The sequence below is a fragment of the Octodon degus genome, unplaced genomic scaffold, assembly GCF_000260255.1.
Source record: "Octodon degus isolate 3935 unplaced genomic scaffold, OctDeg1.0 scaffold00188, whole genome shotgun sequence".
NCBI classification, from domain to species: Eukaryota; Metazoa; Chordata; class Mammalia; order Rodentia; family Octodontidae; genus Octodon; species Octodon degus.
This window is the reverse complement of record NW_004524764.1, coordinates 5,197,140-5,214,783: the sequence shown is the minus strand read 5'-3', so window position 1 is coordinate 5,214,783 and position 17,644 is coordinate 5,197,140. Positions and strand designations below refer to the sequence as shown.

The window sequence follows — 17,644 nt, the reverse complement described above, 5'->3', positions numbered from 1 at the left end:
TTTATTTTGCAGGGGGCTCGGTGGGATGGGCAGGGCGGGTGGGAGCGGCGCTCAGCCCGCAGCCCGCGATCCCGGGCACCGGAGGGATCTTAGAACCCGCGGAGGGGAAGGTGGTGGGGTGAGAGGAGGGGGCGGCGGCCGGCCAATCAGGACGCGAGGCCAGCAGCGAGCGCGAGCCGCCGCGGAGGGAAGTCGGGAGCTGCGGGCGCGGCGGCAGAGCGGCGCGGACTGGCTGGGAGCGGCCCCGGGGCATGGACCCCGCTCGCGCGCTGCGCCCCACGCCGCGGACCGGACGGAGCCGCGCCCGGACAAAAGCTGCCGCCTCGCTGCCCCGGCCAGCGCCACCGCTGGGGGCAGTCGGGCTCGGCGCCGGTGACCCACTCGCAGCCTCAAACTTTTCTCTGGCTGGGAGACTGCAAGAGTCTGATGAGTAACTCGGACAGGAGATCCTCTGTCCTCTGATGAGGAGGATTCTGCACTGTGCTTAGGCGCGCGGGGGGGAAAAGCAAAAAGAAAAGAAAAATGATTTCCTGGGACGTTGCCCGCACAGTATGCGTGTTTGCCTTTCTTTATTCTTCCCTAGCTCAAGATGCCAGCCCCCAGTCGGAGGTCAGGGCTGAGGAAATCCCCGAGGGGGCTTCCACCCTGGCTTTTGTGTTTGATGTGACTGGCTCCATGTATGACGATTTGGTTCAGGTTATTGAAGGGGCTTCCAAAATTTTGGAGACGTCTTTGAAAAGACCCAAGAGACCTCTTTACAACTTTGCTTTGGTGCCTTTCCACGATCCAGGTAAGAGAAACGTTTATTCTTTGTACTTGCTGTGATCCGTGAATGTAGTATTTCTTTTGCTGTGAAATTGTCTTACTGTCTGGAAGTTTCAAACACATTTTAAAAACATGCCTTTTAAGACGCTTGCCACAAAGCAGTGTCTGCCGGCTTCTGGGTTTGCTTTCTGATGGATACCTTCTCTGATAGCTCCACGTCTCCGCCACGGAGTAGGTATTTAGGAAACTTGAACCGTGTGCCCAAACCTGAAAATTTGGACTCGGAAACACAAGAATCAAGAGTCGTCAGCAACAAACATCAAAATCAGAGTCGACTGGCTTGTCTTGTAGAACTAAAGGATGTTTAATTGCCAAGGCAGACTTTGGCTGTAGGGTTTTGCAGCAAGGCTAACTGGATGGGCAGAATAAATTCAGGTTGAAAGCACACGGCAAGGATGACCCTCAGGCAAGGGGAAAAACTTTGTGTGACACAGAAGAAAGCCTGTAAGTAGTAACTGCTAGAGGAGCTGAAGAAATAAAAAGAAGCCATTCATTTCATGGAATGTGTTCACGTTTGCAGCAGGTCTTCATTGGTTAGATTCATGGATGGGTGTAAACATAATGTCCATGGCTCATGCAGAGAAGTGAATGTAACTTGGTATGTCTGTGTTCTTCAGAGGTAGCTGAAGCAGCACAACTTTATTCTGTGCCCTCGAGCTATGGGTTTCAGCTGCTGCCCTGCAACCTGATCCTATTTAGCTTTTTCAGTTTCTCTGTAAAGTAGCACCTCTCTGTGAGGCTCCTAGAAGCCCTCATTGTAGTCCCTGTGGGTAGCATTACAGGGGAAGCCCTGGGGCTTACTGTCTGACGTCCACCTGAGTTTCATTAGCGCAAGTTGCTGTCCAGTTGAAGAAATACAGCAGTGATTCCTTAAAAAGTCCTCCCCCACTGTTCTCCCACATTTTTCCTGCTTTTGAAATTCTCTCTTCACCAGAAGAGTTTGACACAACCTCTTCACCACAAGACCGTGATGTTGAGAATCTCAAATTCTTTCCTTGTGCTTTTGGCAAGCATGCCCCAGTTCAAATTATTGCTAAGTTTTAAATGTGGTATGTTTCAGTTATTTAAAAAGATGACACTGGCAGAAATTTAGAAGGGAATAGAAATTTCTGTCATTTTCATGTGCTTCAAATAATGAAAATAATAGCCTATTCTACTTTTCTGGGATTTAAACATATCTTAGTAATTTCTACACTGATTATACATGAAATGTCTTTATAGATCAATAAAGGATTGGTTAGCTATTTCCTGTGCTTGCTGTCTTAGTAAGACATTTCATTTGTTATGATTCTCCAGTTTATAAACTGTCAAGATGCCAACTGCATTGTAATTTAAGGCTTTTGTTAAACTAGGAAGAACCTAAGTGTATTTCTTCTATAGGGATGCATCCGAAGTTGGCTAAAATACTAAATGAAAACAGTCCTCTCATAATTAACACCACAGTTTGCTTGTCTCCCAAAAATTCTTTCACAAAAATATGTCACAAGACACAAAATAAAAAATTTGCCTTAAGTAATAACACTGAAATTGGGCTATCCTAATATTTTGAAATGTTATGTAAAATTATTCTAATGAGCTGTCCTATGGGGTGCTGTCTCTCAGTTATCCAACAGAAAGGTTTGCACACTGCTCTTATTGGCTTTCCTAGGATTTAGCAATTATGTTCAAAGGGGGGAAATTAGGCATGCTAATAAGAGTTGACTAATAAACTAGAGGTTTTGTGAATTAAATTGTATGAGCGAATCATTAACTAATTAATATTGGTTTATAATTATAAAATATAATTATATATAAAATGCAATACATGATTGATTCTATTTCCATTGATTATTGACTATTTCTATTGTATTTCAAAGTTGAGAGGAGTGACCAAGTATTTATGTTACCTATTCTATTTAAACTACTTTTGAAGATGGATAAGTAACAAGTTAAACATATTATGAATCTTTGACTTAGAATTCACTTGAATAGATTGTATCATCATCTTTGTATGATATTTTCTCCTATTGTCAGTTTGTGGATGTGTGTATTGGTTCTCTGGTACTGGATTAGGTTGGAATGACAGGAAGGGCCTTGGGTGGGGTGTGGCTGTTTTACTGAATGACATTAGAGAAATCAGCTTGTGTTTTTAAAACTCAGTTTCCTCCATTATGAGAGAATAGTATTTGAATGTGTCTAAGGTCATTTCTGATTATGATATTTTGCAATCCTCTGTTTTACATAAGGTTGTTTTTCATAGTCCCTAACACATCTGTACTGTTGGGTGATAAAATCTGACATGGAAATAAGTGATGAGTAGAATTGAATGTTATATCAGTGATTTAAAATTGACATTTATTATACATTTAGCTTGATAAAAGAAAAGTTCTGGAATATCATGTAAATCTTTTGATTGAAGATGACTGTTTTTGAGCCTCACCTTATAGTTGGGGGCAAGGTATGTGTTTGTGGGTGGGGGTACACTGAAAATACATGGCAAGAATGAGAGAAGGACAGTGTAACACACTGACAGTGAGGTGATAAAAGCAGAAAGTGCTTGTAAGAAAGCAGTGGTAGAGCGCTAGCAACACTAGCGGTATGTTGGGGAAGGGGTTCCAGAGACAGCTGGGGATTAGGGATGGAAAAGCCAGTGATTTTTATTTTTTCTTTGAAAATAAGGTTTCACAAAGTCTCTAAGATAGACTCACACTTGTGATTCCTCTGCTTTAGCCTCCCAACATTCTGGGATGGCAGGCATGTGTCACAGATGCCCAGCTTTTGATGTTCGCTGTGATTAACATGGTTTTCAACTTCCACAGTCACATTTAATGTATTAATCTGCAACTATTTCATTGACATGTAATTCCTTTGCTGTATAATGAATTCATTGAAAATATACAATATTCATGGAGAGGCATTGCTGTTATTACAGTGAAGTTTAAAACATTTTCATCACCTCAAAAATGAATCTGGGGCCAGAGAGATAGCTTGGTAGTCTAAGTGCTTGCCTGGCAAGCACAAGAACTCGGGTTTGATCCCTATTACTACATGCTGTGCCGGCTGCGCACTGAGCCGGTCACCGAAATCAGGCATAGTGGTGCATGCCTGTGATCACAGCGCTGGGGAGGCTGAGACAGGAGGATCCCTATGAGCCCAAGCTGCGTAGTGAGACCCTGTACCGAGTAAATAAATAAATAAATAAATATATAAATGATTAAAAAAAGAAGAAAAAGAAAAGAAATCTGGGATCCTTGATTGTTGGTTTCCTATCTCCCCACCATCCCTGGCCAGCCCTAAGCAATAGCTCCTCTGCTTTTCTGTCTTTAGATTTTCCTGTTCACCTTCATGTGAGTGCATTCATATCATATGAGAGTTTTTGTGCCTACCTTCTTTACTTTTCTTAAGGTTATGACACATCAGTACTTTACTCATGAATTTATTTAGCTTTTGTGAGGCAGGATCCTGCTATCTAGTTCAGGCTGGCCTTGAACTCATTAGCCCAGTTTGGACTTGAACTTCCTGAGTGCTAGCATGCACCACCATGCCTGGATCTTGACTCCGGTTTATGGCCAAATAATATTCCATTGTATAATTTTCCATTTTTTATCTATTAGCTCATGGTGGATATTTGAGTTGTTTCCCACCTATTATAGACAATGCTGTTATAAATATTAATGCACAAGATTCTGTGTGGACATGTTTGTATTTCTCTTGGATGTACACCTGGTGTGGAACTGCTGGTTACTGTGCTTAATTGTTTGAGTACTTGCCAAACTGTTGCCCAAAGCAGCTGCATTTTTTTCATGTTCCTACGAGCAATATATGAATTCCAGTTTCCTCAATTCTCATTAACATGTTTTAATCAATCTGTTGAATTCTTACTTATTAAGTTTTCTGTGCCCTTTATAGCATTTAAAACATATTTCTTTCTTCCTCGGAACACAGCTTTAGGGAGGGCTCAGGGTCTACTTTTACTGCAACTCCTTTTGTCACTCCCTCTCTTGTTTCTCCTCTCTGTAGCACAGGGATCAGAGGCAGGAGAGAAAGGGGCAGTGTGTTAATGAATTGTTTCATAGAAAAAAATTCTTTCTTTCATGATTATGTTTCCACTTTCTTCTTCCTAAAGCCAATCTGCATTCATTCATCTACCGATCCTCCTATTGTGTTTCATGAATTGATGGAGGATACAAAAGGGAATAAAAGAGAATGTCCTGAATTCACAGGGCTTACATTCTGTGGGAGAGAGGGACACATGCAACTGATCGAACAAATAACAAACAACGTCCCCAACAATACATGATATTATTGATAGTGATAATTGCTATGGAGAAAACAAAAAGTATGGGAAGTTTGAAGTAGACTTGAGATGTTGGAATTTTATATATGGTAGGTGGGGAAGACCCTCCCCCCAAATGGACTCATTTAAATAAAGACCTGAAGGAAGTGAGGGAGAGAACATTGAGGTTCTGAGGAAATATTGTTACAAGCAGGTGGACAATTAATGAACAACATCATGGCAACAGCATCTGCAACACAGTCAGTGATGAAGTTAGGAGATGAGATCAGAGGTCTGACAGGTCAGCTTAGGCTGGGGCCCATACATCGTTCTGACTTTGGCTTTGACAGCGAGTGAGATGGGAGCCATCTTAGAGTTTTGAGCAGAGTGGTGGCATGATCTGACTCATAATCTACATAGAATTTTTCTATCCTTGAAGAGTAGCCAGAAGTGGAACAAGGGCAGGTGCAGGAAGAACAGAAAAATATGGAACAATTCAGGCAGAAGATGATGGCACATTTTGAAGGAAATTGCTGGAAGTTGTTTTGGGAAATTCCAGGAGTTTGTGTAGTACTGAAGAGGAAGCCATACAGATTTGAGAAGTCATGATAGGCACTGAGGATTGGAACTGAGTGAACAGAAGTACATCAGGACCATTTCCTGAGATGGAGAAGAATAAATGAAGAGCAGATTCAAGAGAGGGTGAGAGGATGGAGAGAAAACATTCTCTCAGGCTTTCACAGAGAGCACATTGGCCAAGCAATGGCCGTGACTCATCCACATGGCTAACACTGACAAACAATCTGAGGTACAGGATCTCAGAATAAATCCTGAGGGGATTTCACTGACCTTATCAGATCCAAAAGCTACAACTCTTGTTGCATAGGTCCTGCTTTACCTTGGTCTTAACCACCCAGCAGAAAAGTATAAAAATGAAATATAAGAAGTAAAGCCATGCTGTTTTATTGAGCTGTACGGGACTCAGGTTAACAATTTCTGACATTGCCAGTGAAGTGGAAGACCCAATACTATTATGGACTACTGAACTCTTTTAGATTATTTTGCTGAGTTCACACACCTATAATATTCAAATAACAGAACTTAACAAAAAAAGGGTATACAGATGAATGTCCATTTGGTATCTGTGTATTCAAAGTGGTTAGGATAGATATATAGTTACATTCTCTTAATGAATAGAGTGATTTGTTCTAATGGTGTTTGTAGATAGGATATCATGTCCACATGTTGTACAGCAATTAACCACTGGGAGGAATGTATACAATGTGTTAATTATTGAAACTGTCCTACCAATTTGATTTGAAACTGTCTCATTGCTATTTGTTTATCAATAAAATTATGGGAAAAAAAAGAAAAACAAGAAAAAAAAGAGAGGGTGAGAGGAAGAGGCTTTTTTAAAAAATTAGGTTTAAGTTTGAGATATCCAAGTGGATATGGAAGAAGGCACTTGGGTACCTGAAATTATAGTTCAAGGAGAGAGCTATGAAGGAGAGCTGTAAATTGAAATCCTCACATGTGGATGTAGAACTGTGTTGAGGACCAGTAGGAGAGATGACTGTAAAGGGAAGGACTATGAGTGGAGAAGAGAGAAGGCCTGAGGACACAGCTCTGTCTGTGGAACATTGCAGTGTTCAGTGATCAGAAGCAAGAGGATGAACTGGTGAGGTACCCAGAGAAATTGAAGCCAGAAATTGAAGGAGAGTGTAATAGCCCAGAGGATAAGACAAGATGATATTTCAAAGAAGGACTAGTCAGTCAGAGGAAGGAGGTTATCTTGATAAGCATTGATTAACCCATTTCACAGTATGAAAGCCATCAATGACTCAGTGAGGGTATTTTCAGTGACGAGATGGTAATGAAAGCCTATTTGAAGAGAATGCAAGAGAACGGGAGGAGAGAAATTGAAAACCCTTGTAACTATGATATCGTGTGCAGCTGTTGGGATAGTTGCTTTATTTATTTAATTAATTTATTTATTGCTTTACTTTTGTGGCTAAAATTGAATCCAGTTTTGAAAAATTATTCAAGCAATATTTTTCAAAATGTAAATGTAATATAGGAGAAAGAACATCCAATTACAGTAGAATATGTATACTTGCTTTCCCCTGTCCTTGTCATGTAAGCAAATCTTTCAGCCTTGCTAGATCATGGTTTCTCCACTTACGAAGTTAGTGCACTGGTAAGTAACTATCGCAGTCTGTGATTTGTCATAGTATTATAAAAGGTAAGTGACTTTAAAGAAATTGAATGCAGCAAAGACTTGAGTGATAAAAATACCAAATTTTGGCCTTCTGTGTCTTCATGTTTAACAGTTTTATTTAATAAAATGAAGCCCTCAGTGACTCCTAAGTGACTGTATGGTTTTCCAGGGTCTACACAGTATTAAGAAAACATTGGGGCCGGGGAGATGGCTCAGTAGGATAAGTGCTTGACTGGCAAACACAAGGATCTGAGTTCAATCCCCGGTTCCACAAAAAAAAAAAAAAAAGAAAAAGAAAACATTCCAGGACTTTTTTTAAAAAATTAAAAATATTATCAAGATGCTTCTGAGGATCCGCTAAATCACTTGAAATTGCATTGCCCATGTAGATCTTGACAACTTATACACATTTCTATGAACTAAACTTTGAATTTTGAAAATTATTTCTGTTCAGTATATCTAGGAAACAACCAAGAAGATTAGTTTCCCTTTGGCCCTAACATTCTACAGAGAAGAGGATTTTTATGAGGGAAAAAATTAGACTGTTAGAGCCAAGAGAAAATAAATAAAAGAAACACACTAAAATTTGAGAGAGATTTTGGTTGAGTAGAGATAACTTTTATATCTCAGGCTGATAAAATATTTTAGCTGAGTCTTATGTCACTAGATATTTTCTGAGGATTTATAGAGATGCTTTGGTAGGTATAATAAAACTATCTCACAAGAAGGAAGACTAAATTTTGGTAAATTAAATATTTTAAATTTGTTGGGGATGTTTCCCACTTAACAGAATCCTCTATGACTCCCTCAAAAATGCAAGAATTTTTTTGTTGTTTATTTTTGGTTATATTGAAGAACAGTTGTTCATTGTTGATGAAGCAGAATTTGGCTTTACCTATGATTAGTCTCTGCTAAAACAGAAAATACTCATACTTGATGACCTTGATAATTAGACTCACTTTTCTCCTTGAATAGACATCGGGCTCCAGGGGCAGGGATTGCTTCATATATTTTATGGGGCCAGCACACAGGAGACCCTTGGGATGTTTCTTTACTGGCTGAGTGAATGAATTAATGAATGCTGGAGACAAGAACTAATGATTCCTCTGAGTGATTTAATCTTGCCTGTTAGATCTGTGAATTTACTTTTTAAACCACAACAATCAGAAGAAGGAAACCTGAAACATAGTAGTTTGCTAATTAAGTCTTTTGGTATTAATATAGCTTGATGATTATGTGCTTGGTTATAATCTAAGTTGGTATAAAAAAGCTCAGAAGTATCATAATGCCAATTCTCTGGTAGTTCTTGAATGGTTGCCTAAACAGGCGATTGGGAGTATTTCTTTGTTGCCTAAAATGTTTCAGTTGTGTCATGGAAGTCAGTCTACTTTTCATTTTTATCCAGACTGATTAAAACAGTGTGATGACAACTAAACTAACTTCCATGGGGCACTATCCACAGCATAGGTGAATCCACTCAGATCTACAGAAATTTTCACCTTCGGTTTTGTTGTCTCCATATCTACGGAGAACAGGAAAATTTTAAATGGACTCTTGTAAAGTAGGAGGTATAACATCCTCTCTCCTTGGTGATATTGTCATGGTTAACATGTGAAAGTCCTTTAGAAGTACTATGGGATGAGTGTTAACTTAAGCTCATTGTTAACCTCTAGCTTATTTCATATTTCACATTTGTGTATAAAGATTGAAAGAAGGAGGTCAGTTATCAAGGAAAGTAATATAATGTTTATATCATAAAATGAAGCTTAAATTTAAAAACTCTATATGATGACTTGGCTATTAACCAACCCACGGGCAAAGGACAGTTGAAACCAGTTCATTCTAATTACCTGAGTGAGAAGCATATTCCTTGGTATGGTGTTCTCTTCTGTCCCAGACCCTGCCTTACAACTGGGAGAACAGAAGGACTATAACATCCAAGGATAAGGCATTTCATTCATACATTCATTTATTTATTCACTCATTCACTCACTCTGAAGTCAATGACAAATTTCTTACATTTGCCAGGGATTATTCTAGGGGCCCTTGATTCAAAAACAGTGAGCTTTTAAGAAATGAAGCCTGTGAGGAGGAAGGTGGAGCAAGGCAGGAATGAACCATAGAGCACTTTGCAGTGGAAAGAAGTACAGGCTATTACCTGAGCCCAGAGCAGTGCGCTTGACCCTGAATTCAAGAGAATGATGGTCACCAAATGCTTTCTGGAAAAAAAAATGTCCTGGTCTGAAAATCTACAGGAAATCATGAATAAAAGCAGCTTAATCAAAACATGAAGGAGTTTGTATTTCTCTCTGAAAGCCATTAGGAGTCTGGAAGGATTACAAGCAAAGAATGACATGACTGAGTTTTAATTTTAGAGCTCTTATCTCTTGCCTCAACTGGAGCAGGAAGTCTTGAGAGATGAAATCTGAAATTCCTCATCAGTTTAGAGTGGAAATACAGTGGTGATCTGGGCATAAAGAGAAGAGGATAGAGTTCTGAGCTATGAAGAAAGTCCAGTGGACTCGATTTGGTCCTGAGAATATGGGAAAAATATGATCAGTTTCTGCAGGTTAAAATATGGATTGTTATGCACTAGAAGAAAAGAAATGCATACAAGTTTTTTTTTTTTTTTGTGGTACTGGGGATCAAACTCAGGACCTGGTGCTTGCCAGGCAGGCGCTTAAGTTGCTGAGCTATATCCCCAGCCTGAAAAGAGATATATAAAATTTGCTTTAAGAGTCCGTGTTATTCCTAGGTTAGTGAGTATTAATAATAAGTTTCTTATATATTAACTTGTTCAAAATAAACAACAACAGAATGTAAAAGGGAGTCAAAAAATAAACGTGAGTTGTGTGCAACCAAATTCTAACTAGGATACAAAGTGTTAAATTTATTCTACATGTGAATCCATCTGCAAGATTCCACTGTGGTGATGGGCTGTTTATCCTCAAAAATATGTAATGATGTCATTATATATTAGCATCAAATAATTAACTGTCCTTGTTGTGGTTGTGTACTCAATGAGCACTTTCTGATAATTTCACCTCATGTGCCTTCCGTATGGAGAGAGAAGGCACTGGTGAGACACATCCATCACATGCACCAGACAGTTATAGTCCTCACCGGGAACTCCTATTTTGGCACACCAATTGTATATGTCATTCTCTATTGTTTAAAGTATGCTGACAGCATCATATATAAGTTTCTGAGTTTGCAAGTGTGAGAGCCAGATCCCAGTCATTGATGGTAAGTTTATGAAAGTAAATGCTTCCTTGCATGGGTCTGTTTGGGTGGCCTGTCTGTCTCCAGGTATCTGTCCTCAGCATTTCCAAATGTCATTGTTAGTTAAGCAGTGCCAAGTAGCTGTTCTGTCCACTTGAAACTTATATAGATGGCATAATGGAATAAATAACTGGAATACATTAGATCATCCAAGAAGAGCAAGTAGGCTGAGAAAAGAGAGAGGACAGAACTATGGAGAGAACTATAAACGTTTAAGAGACAAGAAAAAGGAGCTTTGTAAAGGGTCTGGAGAGTGTAGAAAAATAGTAATGAGCAGTGTTTGGAAATCTAAAAAGTTATTTGTTTTAAGTAAGTTGTCATTATGAGACTTAATGTCATTTATAAGATGAGTGAAAGTAAAGGCTAGTGTTAAGATTATAAGCAAACAAACAACCCCCAACTTCATTGGAATTGTAGAGCTGAAAATCTGAACAATGGATAAAGCAGTTAACATGAGTGAGCTTAATATGGTTCTCTCATGAAACATAACATAGTAGGTGAGAGCAACCTGGGTTGGAAGTCTCACTCAAACTTTACTAGTTACTTGCTGTCTTGTCGTAACTTCCTTGTGTTTTAGTTTCAGTAAACTAGGAATAACATTATCTACCCTCTAAGGTTACTATGAGGCTCAACTATAATAATGGACACCCAAGATTTAGCACAATCTTTTGCACCTGACATATCCTCCTCAAATGCTACTTATTGGGATTTAGAATTGAGAAATATAAAAATTTTAAGGTGGAAAGAAGGAAAGAGTGTTTAGTTACTGTTAGAAAAGAGTCAGTAAAGTAGAAAAATCTGAAAATGCCCAAGAGGGACAAAGTTGTTTGTGGAGCCAGGACTTAGACAAAGCAAGAGATGATGGTATACAAAAGAAAATTGGTTGTTGGAAAGAGAAAACCTTTGGTTCAGTAGCAAAGGAGAGAAGCAAAGAAGATCGTGGACAGGCATAGGTGTAGACAGAGTATTGGAGGGATACAGGGTGTGGCTTCCTGTCTGCAGTCTTTCCTAATAGAAAAGAGGGTTATTAGATGAAAGAGTTTTGGAGGAAAAGGCTGTCTATGGGACAAGTAGAAAGCGTCCCAGGACAAGTGGTTTAGAAGTTGGACTTATGATGCCTAAAACTAGCCTAACTGTAATTTTCTCCAGAAGTCCTTGGCAACCTGGGCTGAGGTTGACTGCTGGCTTGATCCAGAGCTGGCATTTGGCTAAGCCAGAGCTGGAATTTGGCTAAGCCAGTATGATTTAAGAAATAGGATATGGTTGAGAAGGATATTGCTAGGAGTGGCAGATCACAAGGTTGAAGATGGATGGATTATATTGACAGGAATTAAAACTTCTGCATATAAAAGACGATGACAAGGAAATTGAGATTATGGCTGAAGTGACTGATTATAAAATACTTGGTACAAAAAGAAGTTAAAGAAGAATGAAGAGGTAAGATTGAAATCAAGGAACTTGAAGCTTCAGAGTTGAACATGAATGTTTGAATAACCAGATAATAAAAGATTCTAGGTTGGTCAGGAAGAGGTGAAGCTGGCAACAAATCTTTATATAATAAAAATTAGATGGAGGGAGAGAAGAAGGGAAGACAGGGAGAGGGAAAAAGGGGAAGTAAAAAGAATGAAGATGGGTTATGTACCTGTACCAGCTCCCCATGATGAATGTAATAATTACGTCCTGCAGATATATACTGTATTAATTAAAAATAAGAGCTATTTAATAATCTTTAGGAGATAGTTAATCCTAAAGAGGGTTAGAGGGTTTCACAGGTGGTGTGTGCCTTACTATGACAGGTTATTTTCTCTTTAGGTAGGAAAATGATGTGCTCAAGGTGACTATAATGCTGGTTTTCCTTATGACTTTGAGATATCTGGGGCAGTAGAGTCTGTGAAGACCTCACTGAGGAGACCTGCAGGGGCGGAATCTTGGTTCAGCTGAAGTGAGAGGCTTAGGAAGGGTTCCTGGGGAAGGGGAGTGTGAGGATTCCCACAGTTTGTGAGGGAATAGGGTAGTGAGAGGACAGGGCAGGAGAGAGGAAACAGAGGATGAGAACAGGGGGGTGGCTGGTTCACATGGGTGGGATCTACAGGTTGAAAAGTTTGAGGCTCAAGTATAAGTTCAGATCCTAGAATTGGAGCCTGCAGCTGAGTGCAACAGGCCTGAGGGAGACATGTGACAAAATGCCACATCTCATATGTTTCACTGATGCAGGTTTAGAAGCAGAGATTTTATTTCTTTATTCATTTGAGTCACCACTATGAACCAGGCACTGAGTTAGACACCTTATATTCTTGGTTTTCTTTTAGTCTTACAAAAATTCCTGAATGTTAGAGCTTTATTTTTCATTGTGAGAATTATATTGCATGAACTTCCAAAATGTACAACATTTCTGAGGTAGCTTTCTCCAAAACTATTACTATTTTGTTTAGATGAAAGTGTGAGACCAGGAGGGGCGGTACACCTAGGAACGCTGGGCCAAGGCATCACAGTTTTTGGGGACTGCCGCAACAAAGTAAGACAAACAGTGCACCTTAAAACAACAGAAATCTGTTGTCCAATTTCTGGAGGCCAAAAGCTCAAAGTCAAGGTTTGGCAGGGTTTTCTTCTGAAGTCTGAGAGTCTGTTGCAAGCTGTCCCCCAGCTTTTGCGGTTTGCCGGCAATTTCCCCTCTTCTTAGCTTGTAGATGTATCACACTGGTCTCTGCCTCCCTCTTCACAAGCCATCCTGTGTGCTGGGTCAAATTTCCTTTTCTTGTGAAGACACTGCTTATGCTGGATTGGCAGCCCACCATACGTTAGTATGACCTCATTTGAACTAATTACATCTGCAGTGACCCTGTTTCCAAAGAAGGTCGCATTCTGAGGTGCCAGGGGATAGAATTTCAATGCAGCAATTTCTGGAGGACACAAATAAACTTATAGCGGATCACTTGGCAATTAGCTTTAACCTAAACTCTAAATCTTTCACAAGAGAAACTCGGTTTGTATAGTAAATTTCTGGTAAAAGTGTTTGCATCTGGGAGTGTCATGGACTCTAAGCTTTGATCCCCTTTTGGGTAGGAACGGAGATTTCAGCTATAGAGAGAAGCATTCATCATGTTTGCAGTGTGACTAACATCCTTGAAATAATTTTCAATAGAAAAATTTAATGATTTTTATTTTCAAAACATGATATTTAATAAACCTACTACTTATTATTTTTGGGTTATGTTGGGATATTTAGTCTTGAAATGGAGAAAATTACATTGGCACAAAGAATTCTGGGAATGACGTGTGGGTTCCAAACATTTTGCCTTTGTGTAGTGCTAGGTTTCTTTCTTGGATACCTCAAACCCACTAATTGGAGTCATTTTTCCAAGCACCACAACTCTGAGAAGTTTCCTTTGAACACTATTTTACAGCAGGTGGGAGGAGATCCTTGAAGTTCTCAGGCTGGAAAGCACACTGCCTCTGAAAATGCTTTGGGGCAACCATTAGCTGCTCCTGCCAGGCTGTGACAGGAGAGGCTGACTAAATGGGATGCCTTCATGATGGGGGTGTGGACAGATGGGTGACATGCTAATATATGTGTACTAGATAATGACATATGCGCATATTTTAAGCCAAGTAAGTCAAGTCATTATTTCACTAAGCAGCAGAAAACACATTCTAAATCTATGTGGTGCTAACTGGAATATAAACTTTGGAGATTCAAAATGAAATTTATTTTGCTTTTTGTTTACCTCATTATTTCACTTCAAAGCACCTCACAGAAGCACACAGAAAGCCTCCTTTCTATTGTTTCATATTCCCGAGAGGGTCCTCCTGGCACAGACGTGTTCCTTCTCACTACTCCCTGGATGAGATCCTCATACTTGAAGTATTGTCCCCAGCCACACCCTAAAGTGGAATGTCCCCTATGTGCGGGACACTGTCCCCTTGATCATCAAAAGACTTCCTTCAATTTCACCTGTTCTAAAAAAATTTTCTGAAATATCAAGAAAGTGTCATTCTTTTTATTAGTGAATCTCTCATAGAAGTTATTATACTGTCTTTAATAAATTCATTCTTTTTTATTCTATTTTATAATTAAAATTAATAGTGGTTTTCATTTACCAAATTTTATTTTGTCACAATAAATCAAATCCTCTATTAAGCTTATTGTTAGCATTAGAATGGCATAACACTTGAGTCAGTGATTATTATTAAGTTATCAACTTCTCAACATCTTAGTTTCCTGTCATTAAGTAGTTGTATTTCCTTTATACAGGGGTGGTAAGATTAGGAGAGAAAATTCCTGTAAGACATTTAGGAAAAAATAAGACTCAAGAAGAGTTATAAAGGAAAGATTCAACTCTAACTGGGCAGGATGCTTGACTTTTAAAGCCTCAGTTTCTTTCTTTTCTTTTTTTAAATGTATTTATTTATTTTTAAATTTTATTGAGAAACAAATAGCAATGAGACAGTTTCAAAACGGATTAATAGGACAGTTTCAATAATTAATACATTGCATATTGCTGTCTTTGTAATGGTTATTCATAGTACAAGATGCAGACATGATATTCTGTCCACAAACACTATTAGAACAAATCTTTCTTCTCGTTGAATTAAGAGAAAGTAGCTGTATATCTATCCTAACTATTTAGTATATACAGATACAAAATGGTCCTTCATTTGTATCATTTTTTTGATTAGTTTTGTCAGAGGCGGGTATTCCATTGCTATTTAAATATTGTAGATGTGTGAATTCAGCAAAATAGTCCAATATAGTCCCATAGTCCATAATAGTAGTGGGTTATCCATAGAACTGGTAATGTCAGAAGTTGTTGACTTGAGCTCTTTATAGCTCAGCATATTAATATGGCTTTACTTTTCATACCTTGTTATTATACTTTTCTGCTGGATGGTTAAGACTAAGGTAAAGCAAGACCTATATAACAAGAAATGTAACTTTTGTATCTGAGAAGGTCAGTCAAATCCCCTCAGGATTTATCCTGCAACCCTGCACTGCAGTTTGTAGATCTTTTGTCAGTGTCAGCCATGTGGATGAGTCACGGCCATTGCTTGACCAATTTGCTCTCTGTGAAAGCCTGAGAGAATGTTTTCTCTCCATGTGACTCTCCTTAAAGCTTCAGTTTCTTAATGTCAAAATAAGATAATATGAAATAACAGTGGCTTGCTGATAAATGTTGCACCAATGGCTCTCTTTGTAACACTTGCTGATCTCCAGTGTGTAAAGACTAGCCCATGGTGATTTCATCCAGCCCCCACATCTCTCAGCCCCCCACTTCAGATTTCTGCCACAAGAAAATGACCAGGTTTCAGTGAGACTCTGTTTGTAAAAGACTTGGTGAGATAGGCATTCACTAAATGCTACTTCATTGTCATTAGGCCTTTGGTGGGTAAAGTTAGTGAGGGAAGAATAAGCTCTCTGATGGAGAATGCAGATCATTTTCTTGTCCATCCATGATGTGTCACCTGCCCTTTTCTGGGCTCCTCCAGCTGGAGCCACCATAACTGATCTCCCTGTTGTTCTCCCTGAGCTGCCAGAAGAATCCTTTGAAACCGAGAGGCAGATGCCCAGGTCTCCTTTCTGAGGTCCTTATTCATGTCACTTTTCACACAATGGCCTCTGTTGTTTTCTACTTGCCAGACACATACTTCCTCCAGAGCTGCTGCCCTCTGCCTTTCTGGATCTCTGCATGGCCTCTATCATCATTTTGTATGGCTCCTGGCTCAAGATCACCTCTCTGAGCAGCCTTTCCTGAACCTAAGATTGTTTCCCACACGGCCACCCTATTAACCTGCTTTATTATGCTTTTGGTATAACAGCACAGCTTAACATTATAGATGATGCCAATTTATATGTTGCTACTCTACTTGTTCCATCACACTTTTAGGAGGGCAGAAGTTTAGTTTCATGACTATATTCCTCAGAGCTTCATCTAGAAGATTCCCTGGCATGCAGTGAACCCTTGGCAAATGCCTTATTGAAAAAATATGGTCGTGTGTCTTATATATGTCTAGAAGATCAGAGTAACTATGTTTTGCAAGCATTTTTCTCTTTATTAAAGAGCTTGAGAAAAGGAAAAAAAATTGAGAAATTTCAACCAAATTTGAACAGCATTAACATCAAGTGAAGAAGCAAAAAAATACTACAGATACATTTAGGTAATGACAAACAATTCGCTAGAAGATGAAACAACTCAGTCTTTATCTTCCTACCAACTTGTCCTGGCACACAAAAAGTGACCAGAGTCCACGGGGAAATTTACAAAACCAAAATTATGTGAAATTTTTAATATCTTATTTTGAAACTAATAGAACAATTGACAATAAATTAATAAAGAGAAAAATGCTTGTGAAACAGTTACTCTGATCTTCCAGACATATAAAACACATAACCATATTTTTTCAATATGGCATTTACCAAGGGCCCACTGCATGCCAGGGAATCTTCTAGATGAAGCTCTGAGGAATATAGTCATGAAACTAAACTTCTGCCCTCCTAAAACTGTGATGGAACAGGTAGAATAACAACATATAAATTGGCATCATCTGTAATGTTAAGCGGTGCTGTTTATGTATTTGCCTTAGATCTGTTTTCTTAGATGATTTCTCAGGAAGGAATTATGATGCATTTAAGACAAACTAATCATAATTTTACAAAAGTCCTTCTTGGCAATAGAAAAAAAGGCTAGCATATGAGGTTAGCATAACTTTGGAGCCAAATATCTGGTAAGTATACTACAAAAAAGGTCAACTTCTTTTATAAACCTAAATGAAAAATACCCCAAGGAATATTAATAAACCAATCCAGCAATATACAAAAGGAGTATATGTAATGATGAAGTCACGTTTTTAAAATTAATTTTATTGAGAAACAAATAGCAATGAGACAGTTTCAAAACAGGTCAGTAGAATGGTTACAATACTTATTACATTGCATATTGTTGTCTTTGTATTGGTTATTCATAGTACAAGATGCAGACATGATATCTGTCCAAACACTATTACTACAAATCTTTCTTCTCATTGAATTAAGAGAAAGTAGCTGTATATCTATCCTAACTATTTTGTAT

At 38.8% G+C, this 17,644-nt stretch overlaps 1 protein-coding gene across 1 annotated transcript in view; it reads left to right on the top strand.

Annotated features, from left to right (window-relative positions):
• Positions 1 to 268: 268 nt before the first annotated feature.
• Hmcn1 (hemicentin 1) overlaps positions 269 to 17,644 on the top strand; it is a 474,287-nt gene continuing 456,911 nt past the window's right edge. The window contains exon 1 of the mRNA XM_023704108.1: positions 269 to 790. Coding sequence (XP_023559876.1) covers positions 523 to 790 — 268 coding nt within the window. The 5' untranslated portion in view covers positions 269 to 522. The remainder of the gene's footprint in view (positions 791 to 17,644) is intronic.